At 33.2% G+C, this 27,861-nt stretch overlaps 2 protein-coding genes and 2 pseudogenes across 3 annotated transcripts; all 4 read left to right on the top strand.

Moving 5' to 3' along the window:
- Window positions 1–4,531: 4,531 nt before the first annotated feature.
- Window positions 4,532–9,341, top strand: LOC146896880 (nuclear poly(A) polymerase 4-like; annotated as a pseudogene). The gene is made up of 10 exons (XR_015022996.1): window positions 4,532–5,077; window positions 5,168–5,245; window positions 5,673–5,780; window positions 6,028–6,090; window positions 6,178–6,339; window positions 6,759–6,872; window positions 6,981–7,043; window positions 7,146–8,453; window positions 8,684–8,763; window positions 8,855–9,341. The product of XR_015022996.1 is annotated as a nuclear poly(A) polymerase 4-like (transcript).
- Window positions 9,342–10,844: 1,503 nt separating this feature from the next.
- LOC146896879 (cytochrome P450 711A1 pseudogene) lies at window positions 10,845–14,180 on the top strand (annotated as a pseudogene).
- A 3,938-nt stretch (window positions 14,181–18,118) lies between these two features.
- LOC146896878 (hexokinase-1-like) lies at window positions 18,119–22,447 on the top strand. The gene is made up of 9 exons (XM_085734623.1): window positions 18,119–18,438; window positions 19,649–19,796; window positions 19,929–20,111; window positions 20,206–20,280; window positions 20,400–20,555; window positions 20,643–20,741; window positions 20,826–20,956; window positions 21,619–21,700; window positions 21,859–22,447. Exons 1-9 carry the CDS (start codon window positions 18,167–18,169, stop codon window positions 22,195–22,197), a joined length of 1,485 nt encoding a protein of 494 aa, XP_085590749.1. The 5' UTR covers window positions 18,119–18,166; the 3' UTR covers window positions 22,198–22,447.
- A 1,958-nt stretch (window positions 22,448–24,405) lies between these two features.
- Window positions 24,406–27,861, top strand: LOC146896877 (auxin-responsive protein IAA26-like). Its single transcript, XM_085734622.1, has 5 exons — window positions 24,406–24,965; window positions 25,268–25,548; window positions 26,170–26,314; window positions 26,607–26,671; window positions 27,453–27,861. The coding sequence occupies exons 1-5, from the start codon at window positions 24,655–24,657 to the stop codon at window positions 27,470–27,472; spliced, it is 822 nt and encodes a 273-aa protein (XP_085590748.1). The 5' UTR covers window positions 24,406–24,654; the 3' UTR covers window positions 27,473–27,861.

Raw genomic sequence — 27,861 nt, 5'->3', positions numbered from 1 at the left:
TTGATCATGATAAACAAAAAAATTAAGATCCCTTTCAGCATTTTTGGGTTGAATTTTTCTTTTCAAAAATACCTTCAATTTTCAATACAGATCACACATGTAACAAATAGATAAGAATAAATTTAAATATTAAAACAAATGTAACAAACACGATATGTACGTCTGGTTTTTTTTTCTTTATCATTTAAAAAGTGTAACAAACTAGATGACTATATTTATACTTACTTTATCATTATCTCGATTATATCCTTAAACAACTTTTTCAATAATAAAGATGTTTGTTGGTTTCGTTAAAAAAAGAATTTAGATTATATTTTTTTGTTATATTATTGGTGTTAATGAAATAGATAATGATGGTTAGTTTTGTTTGTTATAACTTGAAACAACAAACATTTATATTTTTAGTTTTAATAAAAATCAAAATTTCGTAAAAAAAAACATTGTTCATAATTTTTAAACGTTAGCGCAATAAAAAGAGCGGAAAGACGGGCACGTGAGTGCCCGTCTTTTCGCTAGTAAATTGATAAAGAAAAATGTAAGTCCAAAAGAAGAAGAAGAAGAAAAACAGAATCTAAAAAAAATTGAAATTGATAATAAAAATGGAGAATTTAGAAAGAAAAAAAAAAGGAAGAATGTGATAGGAATGGATGAATGATCATATGAGAGGTGCAAGAAGGATGAGGGTAAAATAAGGATTTATTTTGTCAAATCGTATAAGTTAATTTTAACTTAACTTAAACTTGGGATAGAAAATATAAAGGAGTGATATGATATGATAACTAAAAGGAATAATTTATCATATCTCATTGTTGTTAGATTTTAACTCTTCTCCTATGTGCAGGTCATACAAGTCGAAGCTTTTAAGGTTTGAGCAAATATGGCTCAAACATGGTTTTTAATTGTTAAGGATATTTGGACAATTAACTGCAACCTTGAAGCACATAATAAGGCACAATTACGTCTTGAAAATCTTCACGATTAGGGCTCTAAATTTTTTGGAAACATTGCCAGCAAAATCAAGAATTTGCAAAAACAACCAATTGTCATGCACAGCAAGACTCTAACTAAGGATGTTATTGAGGGAAGCTCTAACTAAGCTCATTGGCTTTATTGAGGGAAGTTGAATTTAGCCAAGGTAGGTTGAGATTCATCAACTGTGATTGCCTTGCTTCAAGCGATCAACGACAAGAGAGGAATTATGTCCCTTAGGTGTGGATTCCTGGTTGTTTTTGGATACGGTTGTTTTTGGGTTTTTTGAGCTACACTAAAAAATGCATAAATAAAAGCAAAAGGGTGAATGGATAAATTGCAAAATTAAGCTTGTTCGATTAATTGAATGTGTTAACTACAATTAATGACCAGAGTATTTATAGTAAATTATAGTGTATTAACCAAATGACGTAACCTACAATGTGTATCCCTTATTCAACTATTTTTTTGTGGGTGTGTGTGATGACTCCCATGTTAGTGGGATCGTGGTGCCCCACGTTGGGTTTCATTCTCGTGTCCTCTCCTCGACTTGACTCATTCACATAATAACTTTATGCGTAGCTCCACTACTGATCGTATTCATACCACCATTCTTCGGAGGGTTATGTGTCATTGTCCAACCCCACAATGTCTGAGACTTAGTTTTGAGCCTCCAACAACATGCGTTCTGAGTTATTGGTTTTGAGAAAGAATCAGCTCCATCACTTAATTGTCCCAACATCGTATGCTAATGAGAAAGATGACCTCTAAGCGGCTAACTAAGAAATCCCATTATAAAACCTTTAAAGTTTGCCATGTTGAGTGTATCATATCCAGTGTCTTAATTGTTACCCTTGCACCATGAATCCTCCTTCTGATTTCGAACTTTATGACAAATATAGGAAACCTCCTATTATCAAAGATTATTTATTAGCAGGCCACATATCTATTGATAAACCCTTAATCAAATACAAGAGGGTGAAAATACACGAATTCCATTTCCCATAGAAGGTAAGATCGCTAGCCTTACCAATTTTTCTTGAACTGTTATGTCCAGTATGACTAATTTACTCTTCCTTCTATTTATTTTTAGGCTCCACCAATATTCCCCCCCCCCCCCCCCCCCCACCGTTGTTTCAAAAAGTATGAATAAGAGAGAAAAGTTGAGGTGAGGGGGCTTTTAAGAAGGTTGTTTTATACCAAATTTTAGATTGTGTTTTGGTTCCTCGAGGGAAAAAAACTCTATGTTTTCAACTCCTTAATCTCCTCGGGCAGACAGTGATGAAGATGTTATCATCTCAGTGGAGGTTTCTCTAGGAACACTTCCTTTTGAGTATAACCTTTAGGCGATTTCTTTTTCATTTTTTACTATACTGCGGAAAATGTCCAAGTAGTCGACTTTGTGGCCATCACTCCTACATTATTAATGGAACTAAGTTTCTCTAGATCTTTAGTATTTTTCCATATAGTAGGATAATATTTCTTAGATATCTTCCATTTATTCCTCTGGTATATTCTTCCCCTTCCATATTTGTTAGCCGATATGATCCCTCGCTGTATATTTTGTTGACTATGACATATCGTTCCCAATTCGGCAACCATTTTCAATATTTTGAATCTTTCGTTCCAATTGGTATAATGTTTTTCAAAACTAGTTTTCCCTCGGCAAACATTTTAACTTTGACACACTTGTTATAAGCTCTTGCCATTTTTTGCTTGGACTTCTCGATCTTTCCCAAATGCCATTTTTTTCTTGGACTTCTCGATCTTTCCCAAATCAATTAGTCGATCCTCATCCAAGAAGCTGAGCTTCGTAGGCATAACATGTTGCCATTTGTAAAGAGTGAGTTGACTTTGATGGGTTACTGATCTTAGTGAGGATACATCAATCTCTAGTGGTAAGACCACATCTTGACCATAAGTCAACCAATAAGGAGTAAAGCACGGGGGAGTCATTTTGGAATTTCCCACAAACCATAGTACAAGTTGCAGCGTTTCATGCGACTTCCTCGTATAATATTTAATGTTTTTCTTGAATATGTCGATGATAATTCGGTTGGCCGCCTTAGCTTGACCATTTTCTTGAACATGGTAGAGGAATGAGTGTATAAGTTTAGTATTATACTTCTACATGAAGGAAACTATTTTCTCCCTTATGAACATAATACCTTAATCGGTTGCAATGGTTTTCGGGATTACAAACTGGTACATGATCTGGTGTGATATGAACCTAGTAATGTCTCCCTGCCCCACACTCATCATCGGTTGCGCCTACACCCACTTCACGAAATAATTAGTAGCCATGTTGATGAAACAATGCCTATTAGATGACAGAGGATGTATTTTATCGAACAAATCCATTGCCCATCCTCCAAAAGGCCATGACTTAATAACCTAAAGTAGTAACTCGACCAGTAATATTTGCATCAACTCATTTAACACAATCAGGCGTTGTTCTTTGCCGATAATTTCCAAGGCGATAAATAAACCACTTCATCATGCGGTGTATTCTTTGAGAACTACATAAACCTCAATGCAATTCTTTCATGATATTATGGGCTTTCATAATTCATATGCGCCTAAGGAGAATGTCGTTTACTCCCTCATGTATAAGTATTCATCCACTAAAACATAATTTAGGGCTTTCTTTTTCAACTTAAAATTCATTGTTGTGGATGAATCTTTTAAATAACCGATTAATTTTTGAATCCACAAATTGTCCTTTTGGATGCATCCACATCCGACCCAATATACACACTCCACATCTTGGGTTACAATGCATCTCACGGACCATTTTTGTTAGAAACAATTGATTTTTTAGATTCATGGAATAATTGATGCATCTTATTATAAATATAAACGAGATACATCACTAACACAATGAATTTAAAAAGTCAATTGTTTATTATATTAAGGACCAGGGAGTATTTGTTTTCTTTATTGGTGACCAAACATTATGTCATGCTTTTTTGAGAGGAAGTATCATTTGTTAGAGCATATTTTTGCAATTTATTTTTCAGGATAAAAATATCTTTACAAATTTTCACCCAAAAGAAGAAATATATTTGTATTTTTTTGAATCAAATAAGTTTTTTTTATAATTATTCCCTAAAATGAAAGTTTTTGATCATTATAAATATTTTAAATTTCATTTATAATCTCTCTATAACACGTTTTATGTTTTAAAAACTTTTTGTATTCCCTCTATTTTTTTTTGAGTAATTTTTTATTTTTGTTTTCCTTCTATGATAAGTTATTGGTCCGTACGTGTATATCTTAACAAACAACTTTATTTTTTGAAAGGGTCTTTCCTAAAAAGAAATTATATTTTTTGAAAGGATCTTAACTACCAAAGTAACAAACTATAATACGATATATTTTTTTTTAATTATTTTGAGAGATATTTTAACCAACAAACTTCCCTCAAAAAAAAATCTTAACCAACAAACTATGACATGATTAAAATCTTAACGAACCTATGATATGATTAAAGTGTAACAATAAATCCATATTTCTCTCCTTAAACTCTATAAATATAAAAAATATCTCTAGAAAAAAATCTAAGTGGAACCCTAAACACTTTACACACACGCTTTCTCTTTCTCTCTCCTCTTTTTCTTCTCATCTTTTGTTACCACGATCGCGCTTTTGTTCCCTCCTTCCCTTTTCCCTCTTCAGATCCCTTTTCATCCCTAATTTTAGGGATCTAGGGTTTCCGATTTCAATTTCGATTTCAATTTTCCTCATTAAATTCCAATCTTTTCCCTTTAGTTTCATCCATTCTAGGGTTTCGTTTTTCTCGTCAATGCGATTTCTTTTCGCACCCAAATTTCATTCAATTTTCGATCGATCACTTGCTTTTGTTCTCTTCGTTGGTTTTTGATTTCTGGGGTTTCGTTAATTAGCAAAAAAATATCAAAAAGATTCGATTTTTATCGATTTGGTTGTGTTTGAGATCATGGGTAGTTCTGAAGGGTTGGGAGCATCATCAAAGCCTGCGAATTCTTCTTCGCAGGCTGTGCCGGAGAAACAATATGGTGTCACAAAGGCTATTTCAATGGCTGGTCCAACAAGTGCTGATAGGAAAAGGACTCAACAATTGGAGAAGGTTTGATTGATAGGTTCATTGATTTGTCTATGATGGTGCCCTTTATTTTTTGTTGATTTATTTGACTAATTATTTGTTTTTTTGTCGCAGTTTCTCGTTGATTCGGGGTTGTATGAGAGCAAGGAGGAGGCTGACAAGAGGGAAGAGGTTCTTCATAGACTTGGACAGGTTGTATTATAAAGAGAATTAGTTTTCTATTGAAAATTGTATGATATATGTGATGATTATGATTTTTGTAGTGTTGGACTAATGTTATTATTTGACTATAGCAATTCTGTTGAGATTTTGTAATTGATGTTCATGGTAAATTAGGGATGTAGGGGGTAAATATGAAACTGTATGGTTTAATTGATCAACATGAATGTTTATTTTTGACAGATGGGAGCTTGATTTAATTGTCGATGCTTGTTGGTGATGATTTTATTGGAGTGATTAGTAACTTAGATACTTGCTTATAATCACATATTATTTATTGAAGTAACTTTTGATAATTTCTCTTGTTGGTGTAATCTATCATTGTAATGATTATAAACTAGCCCATTAACATTTTCACGGTAATTTCCCTTACTTATTTAATTTGTTTTTTGTGTTTCAGATAGTAAAAAGTTGGGTAAAGCACCTTACTCGCCTGAAAGGGTACACTGATCAAATGGTGGAAGATGCAAATGCTGTCATTCTCACATTTGGTTCTTATCGTCTTGGTGTGAGTATTGCTTGCCCCATGCTTGACCTGCACATCTTCATGCTCTGATTTATTTTTGGTGAATTAAAACCTAACGGGCCTTTTAACTTTTTGTTTCAATTATGATAATCTTACTTGTTTGCAAAGTATTGTACGATATGGGGATATTGATACAAACGAATAAATGTTTAGTCTTCAGTTGAGCTTCAAATATATCTGTTGTTTATGGATCACTTATGCTCTTTATTTTTATTTTTTTATGATGCAGGTTCATGGACCTGGAGCCGACTTGGATACACTGTGTATTGGGCCATCCTATGTGAACCGCGAGGTAGATATCCTGCCACATTAATTTTGGTTGTGTGCTTCATTAAAATTATTCTCAATTTTCACATCTGACCTTTCATATTTTTATCAGGAGGATTTTTTCTACACGTTCCATGATATCCTGGCTAGCATGGATGAAGTTACTGAACTGCAACCAGTTCCGGACGCTCATGTCCCAGTTATGAAGTTCAAGTTTGATGGAATTTCGATCGACCTTCTTTATGCAAGTATTTCTTGCTTGATTGTACCTGAAGTAAGTGATATATTTTTCTTTTTCTATCTATACCTTTATCAAAACCACCACCTGGATGAAAAGGGGCAACCATACTCTGCCCTAGTCACATCAGTAACTTCAAATCTTAGATTTGGAATATGGGTTGTGTTATAATAGGATTTCTATGTTAAATTGTTTTTAAATGAAATTTTACGGCTTAAATGTGAATGTAGATTTTTTGAACCATCTTAATGCACATTTTTACGGCTTATGAAAACTGACTATGTTTCCTATTGATTCAAATGTTAATTTTATGGAGTTGGTCTTGGTGTTATTAAGAGGTCAAATAAGTTAGAAATTTAAATATTTTATTTGTGCTGGTTACATTTAGCATGCATGTTTTATTTTGTTCTTGTATTATATTTTGAAACTTTGTTTTGTTTCTGTCTTTCGAGCAGGAATTGGATATATCTGATGTCTCTGTTCTACATAATATTGATGAGCCTACTGTTCGAAGTTTGAATGGTTGTAGAGTTGCAGATCAAATTCTAAAGCTTGTTCCAAATATTGAGGTGACATTTTCCTGTTATGCATTTCTTATCATGTTAAGTCATCCATTTCTAATTGTTGCACACTGTACATTTTCTTTCTTATTTAACATTTTCTTTTTTGGATTATAGTACTTTCGAACAACACTCCGGTGCTTGAAGTTTTGGGCCAAAAGACGAGGTGTTTATTCCAATGTGAGTATTATTTTTTCCTTCTCTTACAAACCATTTCAACTCATTTGTTTATTTTGAATAACCGATGGCTAGTTCAAATTATTCTTGTCTTCACATTTTCAGGTGACAGGTTTCCTCGGTGGTGTTAACTGGGCAATTCTTGTAGCTCGAGTATGCCAGTTGTATCCAAATGCAGTTCCAAGCATGCTTGTCTCTCGATTCTTTAGGGTGTATACACAGTGGCGGTGGCCAAATCCTGTCATGTTATGTTCGATAGAGGAGAACGAGCTTGGGTTTTCTGTGTGGCATCCTCTTAGAAATCCCCGTGATCGATCTCATCTTATGCCAATCATAACTCCCGCATATCCGTGCATGAATTCAAGTTATAATGTTTCTGCAAGCACACTTCGAGTTATGATGGAGCAGTTCCAATATGGCAACAAAATCTGTGAGGATATTGAACTGAATAAAGTCGGCTGGAGTGCTCTGTTTGTACCATATGTTTTCTTTGAAGGCTACAAAAACTTTCTGCAAATTGATGTAGTTGCTGCTGATGTTGATGACTTGCGTGCTTGGAAAGGTTGGGTGGAATCACGCCTTCGGCAGCTGACTTTGATGATTGAGCGTGATACTATTGGGAAGTTGCAGTGCCATCCTTATCCTCGGGAGTATATTGATGATACAAGGAAATGTTCACATAGTGCTTTCTTCATGGGCTTGCAGAGGAAACAGGGGGAGGTTGTTCAAGAAGGCCAGCAGTTTGATATACGCGGAACTGTTGAAGCATTTCGGCATTCTATTAATATGTACATGTTCTGGAAACCTGGGATGGACATTCATGTTTCACACATCCGTAGAAGGCAAATCCCTTGCTATGTGTTTCCTGATGGTTTTAAACGATCTCGACCATCAAGGTCAACAGTACCAGTGGAGAATCGTCCAAAATCACTTCAAGAAAATGAGGTTTCTGGGACTGAACTTTGTGGGAGGAACATTAAGAGGAAGTATGATGACAAGGGGGTGAAGCAGGATGTTGTACTGAAAAAACATTGCGCCAATCCTTCTGCGGAGAGCTTGACAACTGGCAAGTACGCTGTATCTGATTGTCAAGAGTTGAAGAGTGGTGAGAGTACGAGTTTGACCAATAGTGAGCAAGATGAGTTGGATAGAAGAATGTCTCCAGAAGCTGGGACTGAATGTGGATCGAATTCTAGCGGGGTTACATCTGTTTCGAGCGAAGATGGCTCTCCCGAATATGTTGCGTCTGTATCAGTGGCAGGGTATGTTGATGATAGCGCCAGGGCTGTTGAGGCAATGAACAACAGTAGATTCGATACCACCTACATGGCAGATTCTGTAAAACTTGGAATTGGTACACTGGTCAGTGCAAACAATGAAGTATTACAAGACACACTACAGACACATTTGGAGGTTTTGGCTTTCAATTCCTTTCTCAATTTTTATTTTTTTCTCTTTTTTTTTTTACCGACTTCGATGTATCTCTTCTGTCATCATAAAGGGACACTAGTGCATGTGGCAAAAGCTTTTCTCTTTTCTTTTGTTTTAACTGTCTACTTTTATTGTTAGCTTTTATTAGGGGCAATGTTGTCTACTTACCAATTTACCTGTTTCTTTTCTCCTTTTTTGCCGGTTCTGTGAAGCCAATTGCAATGGCAGGGATGTTTCTTGATTCTACGAAGGAAAGCTTTGACTCAGAAGCTGTTCCAAAGACAGTAATAAGGCAAGTTCTAGTTCATTAACTACTGTTATGTAGAGCTTATTTGTCTTCATTTTGTTTTTATGCTGTCTTTTTTGCTTTGTATATGTAACAGGAGACTGAGTCTAACATCGACAGCGTGAGAAATTCAACAGTTGAATTTGGTAATTGAAGAAAGCCAGCCATTTGGTAAGTTCTAATTTAACTGCTGGCTTCCATTTTGCTAATATTTTCAGGCTTGCTTGGTCACCAAACCAAGCTTGCATCACCTATGGGGACTGATTGGCATTAATCTGAAGAGCCGGGGCATGACTTTCTTTGGTCTTCTGTACAGTTGGCGATTTTTGTTTGTGTGGTGTCGACTTCATTAGTATTTGTTAGGATTCTTGCTGAAATTAGTGGGCATACATTAAAAGGCTATTGATGTACTTTGCTCTTTTTCTTTTCTTTTTTTGCATTTTAGAGATTGAGATAGGGAAAGGAGGGTAGGGGGATATGACGTGTTGTTTTCTTTTTCTAGCAAAGATCTATAGTGATTGTTGTACTTTCCGAGGTTATATATGAACTCAACCTATGATGATCTCAACCTAGTCTTTTGTGTACATTTCTTCTCTTGCGTTGCATCATCTTATATTGATATTGGTCTCTAACTTAACCATCATCCCTTCAAAAAGAAAAATAAAACTCAACAATTATCTCTACTAAATCGTCAATTGTTTTTTTACGTGGATCCAAAACAAATATACTGGATCATTGAAGTAACTTATAGCCTTGATTCTTTTGATTATTTGCTAAGAATCATTGAAGTTACTCCTAAACCTTGGTTATTCATGTGTTTTGTTCTCATTCATCTCACTTTACGTAACTTACTCTTCTATTACCTTTCACTAAACAGTAACTAAATATGAGACAAAGTAATATAATTTCTTGATTTGTGCATTTTCTGAAAATAAAAAAAAAATCTATTTTCTAAAAAATAATTAATTATACTACATTTAGTCGTCCCTAAAAATGAAACCAATAACTAAAATGTAAAATTTGTAGCAAATGTATTGAGTAGTAGTTTTGACCAATTGTTTATTGTTACAGATTGCCCAGTTTAGAGATATTTGATCTCAGTGGCTCCAAAAAGCTGATAGTGTCCAAACGTGACTATACACAAGAACAGCGGGCGGAGGGGGTCCTAAACAATTTATGTCATCTTGTATTAGAGATATAGAGCTGTTAGCTTAGCATTACGTAAACTGTATTAACAAGCTTTACTTAAATGTGTATAGCTGGCATAACAGTGTAAGCCACTTACACTATATACTAAACTCTATTGTAATCATATACAATTCACATACTCCCTCCATTCCTTTTCTTTTGATGTTTTAGAACTTCAACTATATTCTAAAATTTTTGATGTTTTAGTGAATTTATTATTGTTTTCTCAAGTTTACCCTTGTTGGAAAACACAATAAACTATTAAAGTAGTTATGACTTTTGGTTTATCACATGTGAATTTAATGATAAATAAGGATATTTAAGTAAAAAAACACACAAATATTTATATACTTTAATTACTCCTTAAAACTTGTGTCAAGAGCTAAAACATCAAAAGAAAAGGAATGGAGGGAGTAATACAAAATTCAGTTAGATTCAGTTAGAATCTCTCCTCTCTCTCTAACAAACTCAAGCTTCTTCGATTCATCAATGGAGTTTCTCCATTTCTAACATCTTGAAATACACTTTTAAAACATGTGCAATGTTTCATCTTATCAAATGCATCATTAATATTCAAGAACACCAGGACGACTAAATGAATATCTTACTGTTTAATCTTAATCAGCGTTTTTGGTTCGAATCCAACTCTAAAAATGTAGCACTGCTCAATTTTTTGAGAGAGAACTTTACCACTAATCGTCTATAAAAATTGTGCCACCCATAACGAGGATGCATGCTTTGTGCCAAAAAAATGCACTGTAGAATTTTAATTTGTTTTAAAATTTATTTCACAACCTTTTATACGTTCAAATATTTTCTCTCTTTTCCTCATATCTCTCAATTTCACAAATAGAAAGATAGTAACTCCTTAATCCCTTGCTATTTGTGACACAATTAATATGGCTCGCTACAACATGAGGTTATGGAACATGAGAAAAAACATTGTGCTCAAAGATGAGATTGCTAATAAAGTGAAGTTGCTGGAACATGAGGTTGTCGTTCGTAAGTAGAAGGGGGAAGCACTCTAATTAGGGTGTTTGCAAAGTATTTGAGTCTTTGTTGTAGGAGTTTTTTTTTTTTTTTTTCTTGACAAAGTTTGTTGTAGGAGTTAGAGTATCTCTAATGATCCTATATACTACCTCCGTCCCTAATTATAAGACCATTTTGAGAATTTTCTTTGTCCCTTTTTATAAGACTCATTTGCTATTTCCAACTACATTAATTATTTCTTTACATACATGCCCTATTTATCACAGTACATCTTTTTCTTCAATTAGCAATAAATAACATATGGAAAACATAAACTAACTCTCTCTCTTAGAGATAAAATTGCAAAAACAATAGTAATTACTAACAACTTTAATACCAATATCTTTCTTCAAAAAAAAAAACTTTAATACCAATATCCACTTTCTTAATTCCCGTGATTTTAGCAAAAGGGTCTTATATATAGGGACGGAGGTAGTATTTGATAGGACCTATTAATATATAGGCTAAATTTTTGTTATATTCACTCTAAATTTTTTTTTCAACTTTGAGCATGGGCGGATCCAGATATTTGGTGAATGTGGGGCTAAAATCTAAGTTACTAACACTTGCACTTGCTACCGACAAAAGCAAAGCCAACTTCAAAAGCTTATAAATCATAGCAAATGTGTTGAACTTATTTGTTTCCACAAGTTTTGCACAAGGTTGTTGACTTGTTGGTCTTATTATTAACATATTGTGTTTTATTTATTTATAAGGGGTAATAATTATTTTGGTTCCATAATATGTAAGGAGTAACCATAATAGTCACTCGATGTTCAAAATTTTAAAATAGTCATTGATTGTGCACTTTGATAGTCAAAATAGTCCCTAACATTAAAATAATTTGTTAATATTGTCATATTAGTCTTTTAATATACTTACTAGTTGTCAATTCAGAACTATTTTGACTAACAAAGTGCAAAATCAGAGACAATTTTAAAATTTTAATACATTGAGAGACTATTGTGACTACTCGTTACACATTCAAGGATCAAAATAACTATTACCCTAATTATAATATAAAAAAATAAGGAAGTTGGATGTGGGGCTTTAGCCCCACATACCCTTAACATGGATCTGTCCCTGACTTTGAGTCCCCCAAAAGTTTTAAATCTTCATTTTGGTCTCTCTTTTAAAGTAAACTCATATGCAGAATTCATATTTTTGAATAAAATTTTGCAAAACTATTAATAATATTATAAGAATCTTTTAAAAAAATAGAATTTTTTAACAAATCATGAATTAGATATGAATTTTTATATTTTTTGTAGTTAAAAATTCATATTTAATTTAAGTTGTGTTAAAAAATTCTAAATTTTTTTGAGAGGGTTTTACATTATTCTACACATTTTTGCATAATTTCTTAAAAAAAAAATACCAAAATTAATTTAAAAATAGGGACAAAAAATAGTGATTGAAAATTTTATAAGGATTAAAAGTTGAACGAAAATTTTAGAGGAACTAAAAAGAAAAGTTGATATATTTATAAAGACCAAAACATATTTAACCCTAATATATACGTTGCTCAAGAAAAGCACACGCTATTTGTAATTTTTATTAATTACAAATCAATTTCTATAGTACACTCGAAAAATCGAAAAATTCGAGTGTACCGGTGCATCTATATTTAAATTAACAGTTATGCTAACCAGTGTCCCAAGGGCATTGGTTAAGCATCTAAAACAAGCAAGTTTTCATAAAAAAGTTGTGCATCATTACTTGATCAAAAGCAACATCTTATATTTCTAAGACAAAATTTCTTTTTGTAGATTTCTTAACTATTCCCCTGAGGGCACTGGTTAGCAAGATACTTAACTTAATAGTTTAATAAGTTATTTTTTTTAGAAAATAAATATTTTCTATCATTTACAACTACAATAACTAAATTTATTTTTCAAAAATGTCGGCAAAACAAAATTCAACTTTTTTTAATTTTTATTACTCATAATAGTGAATATTGATTATTATTTTTTGATAAAATGTAAAAAAAATTAGTATGATTCTTATAAAACAATGAAATGTTGTTTTTTCTTATGAAATTATATTTTCTAAAGTACCAATTTTTCTCTTTGAATATATTTACACACATATGTGAGTGTGTCCTTTTTTTCACTTCTACTTTCACTTCTTTTTGTATGTGCTAGCACAAGGAGTATCCTAAATTAACATCAAAGGAAACTAGTTAATTCCTTCAAAGAATTTGAAGGCAGAGAGGTGATTCTCCCCTTTTAAGTAGACATACACATACAAAAACTTTATAATTCGAATATGTGATTACTTGTTTAAGTGTGAAGAGAGTCCTCACCACTCAAGTCAGTCCAACTTGATACATACATCATATAAATCCTGCAAAGTTTATCAAATTTTCTTTTCTAATATCTTTTACTCATCCTGTTCTAATGTTTAAATCTTCAAAATCATTTCAAAGCTATTATGAATTCTCAAATATGTGAAGTCTTGTAACTTAGTGCCTAAAATGCAATCATTTATCGAATCAGCAACCCAAAATCTTGATGACACCTCAAAAGAAGACATAATCTTTTCTAATCTTTCCCTAAGACTAGCTAGCAACTGATGTTATTGGAGTTGCATCATTTGGTGTCAACTTTGGTCTCTCTAAGACTCATTCAATTTGTGAATCAATGAACAATGTTAACAATGTGGAACAATCAAGTGCTAGCAGTGATGAAGTGTCAAATTTCATCAATCAACACATTTACTCCACAACACAACTTAAGATGGATATGTCTGGTTCCTTCTCAATTATAATTGGACTAATTGCTCCTATTCTTCAAGAGCCAATAAGGCAGATTTTGAAGAGAATACCAGGCACTGTGGATTGGAAAATGGAATGTACAAATAAAAATTTAACCGGTCGTCTTGATGATATTGTTAAGAAGAGAATGGAAGATAAAAGCCGAACTTCAAAGAATTTCTTGTCGCTTATATTGAATGCAAGAGAATCGAAGAGTGTGTCAGAGAATGTGTTTTCATTTGACTACATAAGCGTCGTTACTTATGAACACTTACTTGCCTGCTCGGCTACCACATCATTTATATTGTCATCTATTGTTTATTTGGTTGCTAGTCATCCAAATGTTGAGGAAAAATTGTTTCAAGAGATTGATGGATTTGGTCCACATGATAAGATACCTAATGCTAAAGATCTCAATGAAAGTTTTCCTTATCTTGATCAGGCTAGGTGAAAGAAACTTGTAGAAATTTAAGTTTGTTTTGAACTTTGTTTGATTGCAAGGGCCAAGAACATAGTTCTAAGTTTTGTTTTCTTTTCATCAACATGTGAAATTGTCCTTCATAACATGTTAAATTTCCCTCCAACATAGCCCTTCATAATCAAGATGGGTTGAAGGTTTGCTGTCTTCGATGTAGAAAAATACGGGTCTAAGAATCGAAAGCATCAGAGAATCACGTCGACAAAAACATTTTACGTTGAGGGTAGGGAGGAAGAGGAAACAAGAACGTTTCAACTGAAAAGAGAGAAGAAAGAGTCACGTGAGTTAATCACAATTAGGGATGGCAAAAAAATCCACATCGTGGATATCCGCGGATAAATTTTCCACGAGCATAAGACTGATACCCGTAAATATAGTAAACAAATATTTCAACTACCCATTATTAATCAATACTGAGGTGGATTTGATGATATCCACATCTGCGAATATCCGCAGTCAGTATTAAACTAAGTTAATTATAGGGTAAAATATGCTTTTCGTCCCTGTAATTATAGGCCATTTGAATTTTCGTCCCCGAGCTTACTAATCCTCCCATTTCGTCCCTGTAAAAGTTAATCACTTGAAATTTCGTCCCTCGCCCCTTTTAATCACTGCCACGTCAGCAAATTACCAAAATGGCATGGGAAATGACGAAAATACCCCTGTCTTATTTTTTTTTTGTTTTTTTTCCTTCAAAATTTTTTTCCCAGCTTTTTCCCGAATTTTTTTTTACGATTTTTTCTCCGAAAAATTTCAGTTTTTTCAGTTTTAATTTTAACATTTTTTTTCCGAAATTTTTTATGTTTTTAAATTATTTTTTCAGATATTTTAATTTAAAAAAATAATTTTCACAAAATTTTTTTTCCCAGCTTTTTCCCGAATTTTTTTTTATGATTTTTTCTCCGAAAAATTTCAGTTTTTTCAGTTTTAATTTTAACATTTTTTTCCGAAATTTTTTATGATTTTTAATTATTTTTTCAGATTTTTTTAATTTAAAAAAAAAAATTCAAAATTTTGAAATTTTTTTAAGGAAAAAAAAATAAGTCAGGGGTATTTTCGTCATTTCCCATGCCATTTTGGTAATTTGCTGACGTGGCAGTGATTAAAAGGGGCGAGGGACGAAATTTCAAGTGATTAACTTTTACAGGGACGAAATGGGAGGATTAGTAAGCTCAGGGACGAAAATTCAAATGGCCTATAATTACAGGGACGAAAAGCATATTTTACCCTTAATTATATAAATAACCTTACTACTCTTTCAACTTGATTCAAAAAACCCCCTAATACTATAAAGAGTAGTGATATTTTAACAACCATTTTGGTACAACCTTTGAGACAACTTTGTTGTTCTCTCTTCTCATTAGTAAAAAACAATAGAGAGTAGAGAGAAAAAAAAAGAGAGAATAAAAACATAACATGACTATGAGAGAGAAAGTTGTACCAAAATGGTTGTACAAATATTATTTCTCTACTGTAAAGTATTGTTGCATGCCGCTAAAATTCCTTTAAAATAAGGAACTTTATTTTTATTTTTGTAGAATAACTTTATTTTTGTTAAACGTGATGTACTTTACTTATATTTTTGTTGAATCAAGGAACATTGTTTTTGTTTTTTTTTGAAAAAGCTAAAATGGAATTTATTAAGATAGCAATGAATCTTAACCAGCACAAGGAGTGCTAGGGTAGGAGTCTTACATAGCAACAAACAAACGATGATGGGAATCCTCCAATGGAAAACCCATACATCCGTGAAAATAAAGAAAAATCCAAAAACCTATAGGAAACACCTCCTAACAAAGGGCTATCTCTGAAATCAATAAATAGAAACACCAAAACAAAGCTAACACCACGATCAACGAAACAACATAAACAAAATCCTCAAGCATCGTCACAACTGCCACAAAAACAACTTCTACCACCCACATTTCGCTGCTCGCACACAACCGCTGAACACCAACTTAAAACCTACACCACAACCAACAACCTTTGAAAAACAGCCGGAAAAAAACCCCAAACACCAACTTTATCTCTCCTAAGCACCTTGGTCCAAAATACACCTCATAAACAACCTCACAACCATCACCAAAAACCACCTCAAACACCACCACCAAAATCAACACCATTACCACCACCGTCACAAAAACTACCATTGACCACCACAAAAATCACCATTAACCCTCACCTAAAAGCAACACCAGCCACCACACGCAGCACCACCCAAAACCACCACAAGCATCACCACCAAAAACCACCATGAGCCCCGCCACAAAAGACCCAAAATCAGCACCACCAAGAAAACCACCATGAAGTACCACAAACCAACACAACCAAAGATCCATAGAAACCATATAAGTTCATAAGCGAACCTAGATATGATCCATCAGGGCCGGCCTTGAGGGGGTGCAAACAGCTCAACCGAGCTGGGCCTCCCCCAAGGATGGGCCTCAAAAAAAAATATTATACCCAGTAGTATACTATCCAGTAGTATACTATCCTGCAATAAAGGGGGTGCAAACAGTGCATGACTTTTGATTGTTTTGTGCAGGTTTAATTTTCCTCTTGCTTTTGGTGTTAGGTGGGGATTCCTCATGTATACGGTAGTTATTTTCACCTATGGGTGTACCGCATATATACGGCACGTTGTATTTATCTTTTAAAAAATATAAATAGAGCATTGCTCTTTTAAAAAAAATACGTTTTGATTTTATCACTGGCCTCTTTTCATTCCCAGAGCCGAGCCTCCGAATTCTCAGGGACGGCCCTGTGATCCATCACCACCATCGTGACCGATCCATCACCACCTATGTTGCGAGCAAACATAACCTCCACCACAACCAAGAGAGAAAACAAATCAAATAGTCTGAGACCCACGAAAATCAAATCAAATTGTTTTTGTTAAATGTGATTAACTTCTTTATTTTGTTAGAAATGAAATGTATGAAAATATAACATGAATATTTAAACCAAATTTAGATAATATGGTCATATAGATGTTATTAAACTAAAATGAGTAAATTAAATTAAAAAATGTCAAAACGAATATTATCTATAAGAGTATTTATATGTGATATCTCTGTTTGGGTTGCATTTTTGTATTTCGAATTTATCCTTTTACTATTTTAACCTATTTATAATATTATTTGCAAAAAAAAAAAAAAAACTAAATTAACCTGGATGAAACACACCAATAAAATCCAAACGATAAGATTAGGTGTTATTCGTGTGCGACAAGACAGGTTACTTAATCTTTTGTCACTGTCTTGTTCCTTACCCAAACATAATTACGTACTCTACTTACTCACACTTGTCATTGTCACACTAATAATATTTTAATCCAACCATCAAAACCCCAATAATATTTTAATCCAACCATCAAATTTTCTCAATTTACAACCATTATTATAACCTAACTAAAAATTTAAACATGTTCTTCTTTCCACTATTTTTTTCGCGTTAACGTTTGTAGATTATCAACGATGTTTTATAAAAAATTTATGTGTAAATTACAAACGATATTTTTTATAAATATTTTGATATAAACTATATATTTTTAATTACAACAATAATATAATAAATATAACAAACTCAACAAATCTTTGTTCAAAAAATCAAACTCAACAAATCATATTTATCTTTTACAATAATATTATAAATATAACAATTTTTTTTATATTTTTTAATATCTTCAGCAATATAACATTATTTTAAAAGAATTTGTTTAAACTTTAAAGATGTAAATGAAATAACGTCAAAAAAAAAAAAAGTAAATGAAATAACAAAAAAGACGACCTAAAATCTTCCCAAAATCATCTATCCTTCAGTTTATTTATTTATTATTTCCAATCAAAATATAAAAATAAAATAAAATTTGAGACACGTGATAAATAGAGAGAGTGTGCGTGTACTTTGGTGTGTGTGTTTTTTTGACAAGATTGTTTCCGACATTAAAACCCAAAAAGATGGGAAAGGTGGTGGCGTGTGCGACGGTGATCGGAGCTACGGCGGCGTGTGTGGTGGCGACGGTGTTGATTCATCGTTACGTGAAGAAATCGAAGCGATGGGGAAAAGCAATAGCGATATTGAAGGAATTTGAGGAGAAGTGTGCGACACCAACGTTGAAGCTGAAACAGGTTGCTGATGCAATGACGGTGGAGATGCACGCTGGTCTTGCTTCTGATGGTGGTAGTAAGCTCAAAATGCTTATCAGTTTCGTTGATAATCTTCCTACAGGGTATCACTTTTTTGATCCAATCTTAATCATGTTGATCTATAGTTTTTGTCACTATTTTATTAGATCAATATAAATTTATTTATATATTTATGTGTTTTTATGACCTAATTTCATTCGTATAGCCGATCCCACTTGGTGGGATAAGGCTTTGAAACATGTACACCGGACACGACACTAAACACGTCACCACTGGTATTTGAAACGTGGACACCGGACACGACACTAAACAAGTCACCACTGGTATTTATTTGATAAAAATATATAATTGATTGTAATCATATGTGTTTGTGTCATGTTGGATATTGTCACGTGTCAGACATACACGAGTTTCGATGCTAGAGAGTTATTGAGGTGTTAGATTCATTTCTTTGTTTATAAGTTGGCTTTGTATCATGGAAGAGATTTATTTTGAGAATGTTGGTGTTTATGTTATGATGTAAGAAGTTTGAAATATTCAAAAGAGTTTAAAATTTCTATAAAAAAGGGTTTTTAAAAAATACACGTCGGTATCAAATTTTTTGTAATTGTTGATAAAGTAGACGGCTTCGTAACGTGCATATCTGAATGCAAATAGCTTATTGAATTTAAATGTTATGATAAGAGACGGTTGAATCAGAATTATATTTTTATGTTGAAAACAAATGTTGATAAAGTAGATGGATTTGTAATGTGCATATCTGAACGTAAATAGTTTATTGAATTTAGCTGTTATGGTAAGTGTTTATTTAAGCTGTTTATCGGAAAGCACAATTTATCCTTCTTATTGAAGTTTGAATGATCAGCAAGCCATTTGTGCTCATTTATTGTTAATAAACTGATTTTGTACTAGAGGTAAGTTATTGCTTGCATTGTTCATTTGTCACTCATGTTAGTAGTGATGTGTGATTGTGAACATTTGTTGCTTGGAAGCTTAGAAGCATGTTAAATCCACTTTTTATGTGTCTATATATAATATTTGAGTGCTGTTTCACTTTTTACTGCAACACAATTCAAGAGTGCTACGAAGTTGCTAGTTGACAATTGGGATGATGAAGATGTAAATGTTTTTCTAATGGCATATTTTGAGACAATTTCCCATTAGTCACATTTCATAACTGTTAATTTTCTCAATGAGCGTACTTTTTTTGTATGTGTTTCCGAGCATTTTGAATTTTTATAGCCTGAAAAGTATTAAAATATTTTGTTTCTCTTTACATCCCTCTCTGTTTAGGAACGAGGAAGGACTATTTTATGCATTGGACCTTGGAGGAACTAACTTTCGTGTATTACGTGTGCAACTTGGTGGCAAGGATGGTGTTGTCAGTCGAGAATTTACCGAGGTGTCAATTCCTCCAAATTTGATGGTCGGGACATCACATGTAAGTCTTTTTTCTTCTATCAATTTGAATTTGCATTTACGCCTAACAATTACTATTTACTCTTTCCAGAAAGTTATTTGCTTTAATCCATTTGTATGAGAAACATGACCATTCTATAAAAATGTGATTCAGGAACTCTTTGACTATATTGCAGCAGAACTCGCAAAGTTTGTTAATGAAGAAAGTGAAGATTTCAAGGTTCCTCCAGGTAGAAAAAGGGAGCTAGGTTTTACCTTTTCCTTTCCTGTCAAGCAAACATCCATTTCTTCTGGGAACCTTATCAACTGGACAAAAGGCTTCAAGATCGATGATGCAGTAAATCCTGAATCCTAATTGCTTTGATGCTTTTCCTTTCCAGTTATTCTTTCACCTTTACATTTTATACTTAGTTTTGTTGTCGTTTACATAGGTTGGTCAGGATGTTGTGGCTGAATTGAGAAAAGCAATTGAGAGACAAGGTCTTGATATGAACATAACGGCTTTGGTAATTGAAGTTTTCGACTCTTCTACATTACATTAAATGATAGCGTTTTCAATTAATTTTTCTGGAGTATAATTATTTTTGGTTTTAGATTCTGTACTTATATATTCAGCATCCAATAGGTCAATGATACAGTCGGGACATTAGCTGGAGGCCGACATACAAACAAGGATGTCATTGCTGCTGTTATTTTAGGTACCGGAACAAATGCAGCGTACGTGGAGAGTGCTCAAGCAATACCAAAATGGCATGGTGATTTGCCCAAGTCCGGAGAAATGGTGAGTTTGCAGTTTTAAAAAGTTACAGATTATTTGATATAAAAAGTATAGTAAATATTGAAGCTTCAATATATGAGACTGATGTAGGTTATCAACATGGAGTGGGGAAACTTCCGGTCATCACACCTTCCATTAACTGAGTATGACTATTCATTAGATGCTGAGAGTTTAAACCCTGGTGAACAGGTACAATTGCGTTATTTTGATCTTATTTGCCTTAATAAATGAGGCTATTAATTTTTTTCCTGAAATTTTCAACCATACATGTAGACTTTTGAGAAGATAATATCTGGAATGTACTTGGGAGAAATTGTTCGTAGAGTACTATACAAAATGGCTGAAGAAGCTTGGTTTTTTGGTGAAACTGTTCCTTCAAAACTGAAAGTTCCATTCATATTAAGGTACAAATTTATTCTTTTTCTGCTAGCTTCTCTGCCACTTGCATGCATAGTAACATTCGTGATTGTTGGTGGTGATACTGATACTTCAGTTTCTCCTCATAACTTGAGATGGTTTCTGATAATCTAATTGAGAGGTTATGGAAAATTTTTATGGCTTTTTATGCTTTATATCCTGTTTTGGCCTCTGGTTGGAGCAGACTACTTTGACTTTTAAAGTGAATTTTCTGACCTTAGGCCTTCAACGAGGCAGGATAGTTTTGTGGCCTCATTTTAGTGTTCAGGGCATCTTTTTCCAGTACCTTCTTAGGAATCATCTAGAGCAATCGTATATATTCTCTCCACTTAACAATGATAAATCAAGTGAATTTAAGGGTTTGATATAACTCGACAAAGAATTTGTTAAACGATTTGATATAACTCGACTCGACAAAGAATTTGTTCATATAATCTGTAATGTTTTACTCCAAGTTCAATTTCTCTCCAAACAGAAGATAGTGAAAACTTTGAGCATTCATCAGTTTGTCCATGCGAATATTGCTTACACAAGTCATGATTTTACAAAATTCTTGAATTCCTTGGTTAATGTGCTTTCTTATAGTTACCCCTTTACCAGTATTATCATCGAAGTTCTTGTATCTTAACCATAAGAATTTGACGTGCAGGACACCTGACATGTCTGCCATGCATCATGACTCATCCGCTGATCTCAATGTGGTCAAAACCAAACTGAAGGAGATTTTAGAGGTACATGAAATTCACTTTTTTGTTCCGATAAATGTTTTCCAAAAAGACTTTTTTTAGGGTCTTTATAATGACATATAGAATTTTAAAGTTCGATGTGGTAAACTTTCATTGGCCTAACTTCATTCTTTTTTGTTTTTTTCTTCTTCTAATTGTATTAGATATCTGATACCTCGCTGGAAGTGAGAAAGGTGGTTGTTGCATTGTGCAATATTGTTGCTACCCGTGGTGCTCGTCTTTCTGCAGCTGGTATCGTGGGAATTCTGAAGAAGTTGGGAAAAGATACAATCACCGTTGGCGAGGGTCAGAAGAATGTGATAGCCATGGATGGTGGACTATATGAGCATTACACTGAATACAGAAAGTGCTTAGAGAATACCATAAAAGAGTTGCTTGGTGAAGGTGTATCCGATAGTGTTATCGTTGAGCACTCAAACGATGGCTCAGGAACTGGTGCTGCACTTCTTGCTGCTTCTCATTCTTTTTACCTTGATGTTTAGCAATTATCATGTTATTCGGATTTTGTATCAACTATTTTTTTGGATGTCATTTTCCAATTTTGACCCCAGCAGTGTAGGAAAGATTGACATGCACACATATACTTTAGGCCTTTTTTTTGCAATATTTGCTCATCACAATTTATGACTCTTTCCTGAGAATTCTGCAATGTACTAATTTCTACATTGCTGTTAGGATATGATATCATTTTTTGCCAACGTTATTGGATATACATTGCTGTTAGGATATGAATTATTTTTTAATTTTTTTTTTTTGCCAGTTATTGGATTATTTGAGAGGAGACTATTATGGTTGTTTAATTGATGGCCATGCTGTTTTAGATTAATCCAACAACAATTGAGATTTTGTTTACAAGTTAAAAAAGTTATAATATTTAGGGGATAATCAAAATAGTTTGTGAAATGACAATGACATGTAGACCTACCTATTAATCTAAGCCTTTATAAAATTACAATATGTTTTACTTGCCTTAGACCATGTACAATGGTCATTTTCTTTCAACACCTTTCAACACCCACTTTTTCAATTCTCAACACTCCACGTCATTTTCTCTCTCTTAATTCAACACTCATTCAATTTTTACCTCTCCAATGGTTTTCATTCAACACCCTACCCCACCACTTTTTATTTATTTCTTATTCTTATTTAAGAAAATAAAAACTGAAACAGCCAATAGCGTTCCACCACCTGTCCCTCCTTCCCCCACCATGTTTTCTCTCTCCGCGTTCTCTCAATCACCACGCGCCTTGTCTGCAAGTGTTATGCAAGCACCATTTTTCAACCACTCAGAATGCGACGCATGGCTGGGCGGGACCGGTTTCAACTTGTTGAATTGATTCATCACCCAACTCCTCCACCTCATCTTCAACAAGGCTCTTCCAATGGCTTCAACAGGCTTCAACATGTTTAAGGAAGGCATTCAATAAGCCATTGCATATGGTCTTATAATAAAATACTAGTCATGATCACTATCACACGCAATAATCAATGAATTGCTTAATTTTATTTGTGAATCCCCTAAGGTCACACAACCTTAGTTCAATTTTGAAAAAATACTCATAACTCATAAGTCTATCTTTATAATAAATATTTTTTAAATTAGATAATGACATAAAAAAACAAGATATATAGTTTTTTCATTAATAATTATTGTATTTCAATACTTTTGTCACGTGAACTAAAACCAACATCTAAATTCCAAATCCAATGCCGTGACATATACATCATTCATTTCCACGTTGGCAAGGACATCAAAATATCAAATGTAACCTAAATGGGGATAGTGTAACTAGTGCTCTCATACATTTTTGTTTGTCAAAAGAGAGAACAAAACAAATATCATATGAACCGCATGTTTTTTGTTGCACAATATGGATCATGCAAATCCTGTCTACCACTTCTAAAAGTAAAAGGTTGAAACAAAATAAAGCAATGGTAGCTATCCCATCATCAATTCAATTTCTTGACGTATACAAAAAGGTTAAGTAATGTATTTTAATTTGAATTTTGAGTTTGATTCAATCTTCAGCACGTGTGTGTATCTTAAGTCTCATCTAACCAACTTAACAAGCACTTTAAGTAAAACAGCTACATTAATTAACAAAGGAAACAATGGTTGTGTTTGTGCCAACAAGATAAGAACTTGAGTGTGCTAGTGTTCTTCTTTTTATTCACTTTTTGAATTCTTTTGACTCCAACCAAAAGGAATAGAAATGCCAAAGTTTAAGTGACATGTTTGTGTATGTTTTAACAAGCAAAAGTCATTGAAAGAGTTATTCTTAAGCTCAATCATTTAAAAATTGAGTTAGACATCGAACCGAAGAGACATCTGTATCATAGTTCAACTGTTTTAACTTCAACCATTCAAACCGAGACAAAAATGTAATTGAAATACTAAAACAATTAAACGGTAGACAATGTTAGTTCACAGTTCAATCGATTGAACCGTCCAAATCAGTTTTTATAACATTGATTAAAGTTATAGCTTGGTCAACGATTCAGGTTAGGCTTTACTTTACTTCATGTGCTAAACTACCTAACATTTGTTTCAAGTTGCGTGCACTATCCACTAATTCCCTTTCTGTTTTTGGTTTGTTAGGCTAAGGAGAATCTCAACAAATTTGTTCAAACCTATGCCTAAAAAGAGGAAAGAAAAAGAACCATTTAAGCGTGTGAAACCAAAGTTAGGCAACTATTCCATGCTATATTCCGTGGCTCATTCTATCCTTATTTCCTTTGAATTTGTTCTGTTCACTATAACTGTTCAAAGTTTTTCACTTCTTGATGGTTTTTAAGCCTTAAAGATAGGTTTATCATTATTATAGGTTCTTCTGGGAGGTGGTTTTTTCAAGATATCAAAAAGACTCAATTCAATTAAACTTGTTTCAATCTAGAAAAAGGAAGAATAAGAAAGTTGAAGAATTTTTGTAAGCAACAAGATGTGGCAAAGAAGCCACAAGTGTTCTTTGGAGGAGAGGAAGTTGGAGCTTAGACTTGGTCCACCTGGTGAAGAAGAGTTTGTCAATGAAAAAAGCTTGAAGAATGTCAAAAAAGAAAGAGATGAAGAATCATCACTCACTCTTGGTTATGCTAAAGATTCATCATTTCTTAAGCTCTCATCAATGCAAGTGATGAAAAAAGATGCATCACAATCACAACCTTGTTGCACAAACTTGCAAGATGGTGAGAAAAATGCATTCTCTCCTTCGTCTGCAAGAAATTCAGCTTTACCAAACAGGTCTCAGAAAAGGTACTCCTTTGCTTTTCTCTCTTATATCTGTGTTTGTGGTTTTAAATTGCAGTCTGCAACTGCATCTACCGCTGAGTGAATGTTGTTCTTGATATATTATAAAGATGTAAATTGTTGTTGGTTTTGATCATGTCGTAATTCTTGATATTACAGTCAAGATACCAAAACCTTAACGTTGTGGCCGTAATTGTGGTTGCAGATACGAATTTTGACTATTTGTCTTCTTTTATATAGTGTTGATGATTAGTTTTTCTGTTTATTTTCATGTCTAACTTTATATTATTATGATCCAACTAAAACAGAAATGCTGCTAGTCCAGTAGTAGGTTGGCCTCCGATTCGTTCATTCAGGAAGAACATTGCAAGTGGAAGCTCTTCTAAGCCGCCTACTGAGTCCCGGCCTATGGTTCAAGACAAGGTTATTGTTGATAGTAACAAACCTATTAGCAACTCTGGTAAAGGCTTGTTTGTGAAGATCAATATGGATGGAGTTCCTATTGGGAGAAAAATTGACATCAATGCTTATGATGGCTATGAAAAACTTTCATCTGCTGTTGATGACCTATTTAGAGGTCTCCTTGAAGGTAAACGTTGATCATCGATAAAATGAGATCAGAATGATTGTGTTTTAACTTCAAAGTTCGAATATGAATCGTCTGATTTTAATCTATCGACGGAGTCATCTAACTCAATGTCTACCATGGCATTTTTACTACAGTCAATCCAGATCCTGGCCTTTTAATGCAATAATTGTGTCTTGTGTAGTCTATTTAATTTCAATTGTTTATTCATTTGTTCTTGACATAACTTTTTGTTGTGTGGAAATGTTTTTCTTTGTTGGGAAATAAAAGCTTGAATAAGTTAGACATGTTTTCTCCTTTTGTTACCTACATCTTTTGACTAAATAGCAAGTAACATTCAAAACTCCTGGTATAAAATGTCAACCTAGCTAAAATGCAATTGAAACAACTACATTAGCTTATAGTCAATCTATTTTCACCAAACAAATATTTTAAGGACAATGATATACATTGTTATAGTAAACGTCCGTTGCACTGTCAATCAATCATTGCCGTTAGATCATTAAAAATATACGACTTCATTATTTCAATCATAACTACTTCTAGGTGGCCTTTAAGTGAATTTTGTTTTAATAATTCTTTCTAAGCTCACATAATGATTGTGATTATGAAAATTTGTTGCAGAGATAAATTTATCTCATGGAATTAACAAGAAGCAAGAGGAAGAAGATAAAGGCATCAAAGGATCATTGACTGGAAGTGGAGAATATACTCTTGTTTATGAAGATAATGAAGGAGACAAGATGCTTGTAGGGGACGTGCCGTGGCAGTAAGTATCTTATCAATGTGAATCTGATGCATTTTTCATCTTATTCTATTCAATATTTATATACTTGTTTATATTCTTTGAATAGTGTTTCAATGCCAATGCATAATTAACTTTGTTTTTTAAAACTATAGTTTCTTGTGCTTAACAATTACTACTATATATAACTCTTGCAATTGCCTTTTCCCTATGTTATTGTGTGAGTTTTGTTTATTTTTTCAATGATTTAGTTATGATAATTGGAAGCTATGATTTGTTACTGTGTGGTTAATTTTTTAATATGTTTGTTTGGCAGCATGTTTGTATCAACAGTGAAGAGGCTGCGTGTGTCCAAGAGTTCTGATCTTCCTGCTTTTAACAGTGAGTTTTTAGTGTTTTAACAAGTACTTCTAAAGAAGGGGAGAAAAGAACCTTACAATAACTAAGAGTTTTTGAAAAAAAAATATTTTGTACAAATTAAAGAGTAATTAGGGAAATTAGTACCAAAATTATGATCGCTTAGTCATAAATTGTAACAGGTCAGATCAAGTGGTCTGTCTAGTAACTTATGTGGTTAGAGCTTATAATGTGACATGTTAATGAATATGTGGCCTCATATGTGCATCCCACAAGTCATTAAGGACTAAATTGCAAATGAAATTTATGAGGTAAAATTTATTTACGTGTTTGGATTGTAAGATGAAAATTTTAGAGTTGACAAGAAATACATGAATTTATATGTTATATAAGTTTTTAGTGATGTGACATTGACTTGAGATTCATGTGAAATGACACATGTTCATTTAACATGTCACGTCATAGCCTCTAACGACATAAGTTAACAGATGAACTATTTTGAGTGACACGTTACAATTTCAATAGTTCATAAAATTCAGGAACTATTTCATGTGATACTCACAATTTCAATAATCGATTTGCATATTCATTTCAAATTAAAACCAGCTTCTACATCACAATATTTGAAGCACTTTCATTTAATATCTTCATATGCTTATATGAATTAGTTCATAAACTAGAAATCTTAGTAAGCTATAATAGCTAATTAAAACTAAAATTTAATTGAGAATAATTTGTTCTCTATCTCTTCACCCTGATTTATTTTAGTTGTGATCAATGATTGAATAAATGTTCTTGTTCACAGTTGGTAGCAAGAAAGACTAGATTGATACATTAGACCACTTGACTCGGCAATGCAAAGGAAGGATGAGGCTGTTTGAGGTGTTCTTCCACACGAGTGTTTTTGTTTGACATTTTGGTTCCTTTTTGGGCTAAAGTAGATTAGGGAACACTAATTTCAACTTCCTAATAATGTGTATGAATGCAACTTTTTTGTTAATGTTCTATTAACTAAGCATGTTCTTGAGCTCAAGACTTGGATTGGATGCTGAGGTCATTCTAAACTTAGACTATATATTCTACTAATGTAGAGGTAACTTGTCTAGAGTAATGATATTTGATGCATCACTAGGGAATACTAATTTAAATTTCCAAATATTGTGTGTGAATGTAACCTTTTTATTTTCATTAATGAAGATTTAAGTTGGCTAGTA

The sequence above is a fragment of the Medicago sativa genome, chromosome 8 (genome assembly GCF_051527215.1).
Source record: "Medicago sativa cultivar Bolivia chromosome 8, Bolivia_mono, whole genome shotgun sequence".
NCBI classification, from domain to species: domain Eukaryota; kingdom Viridiplantae; phylum Streptophyta; class Magnoliopsida; order Fabales; family Fabaceae; genus Medicago; species Medicago sativa.
Note: the sequence above shows the minus strand (reverse complement) of the source record. Positions and strands in the feature narration are given on the sequence as shown.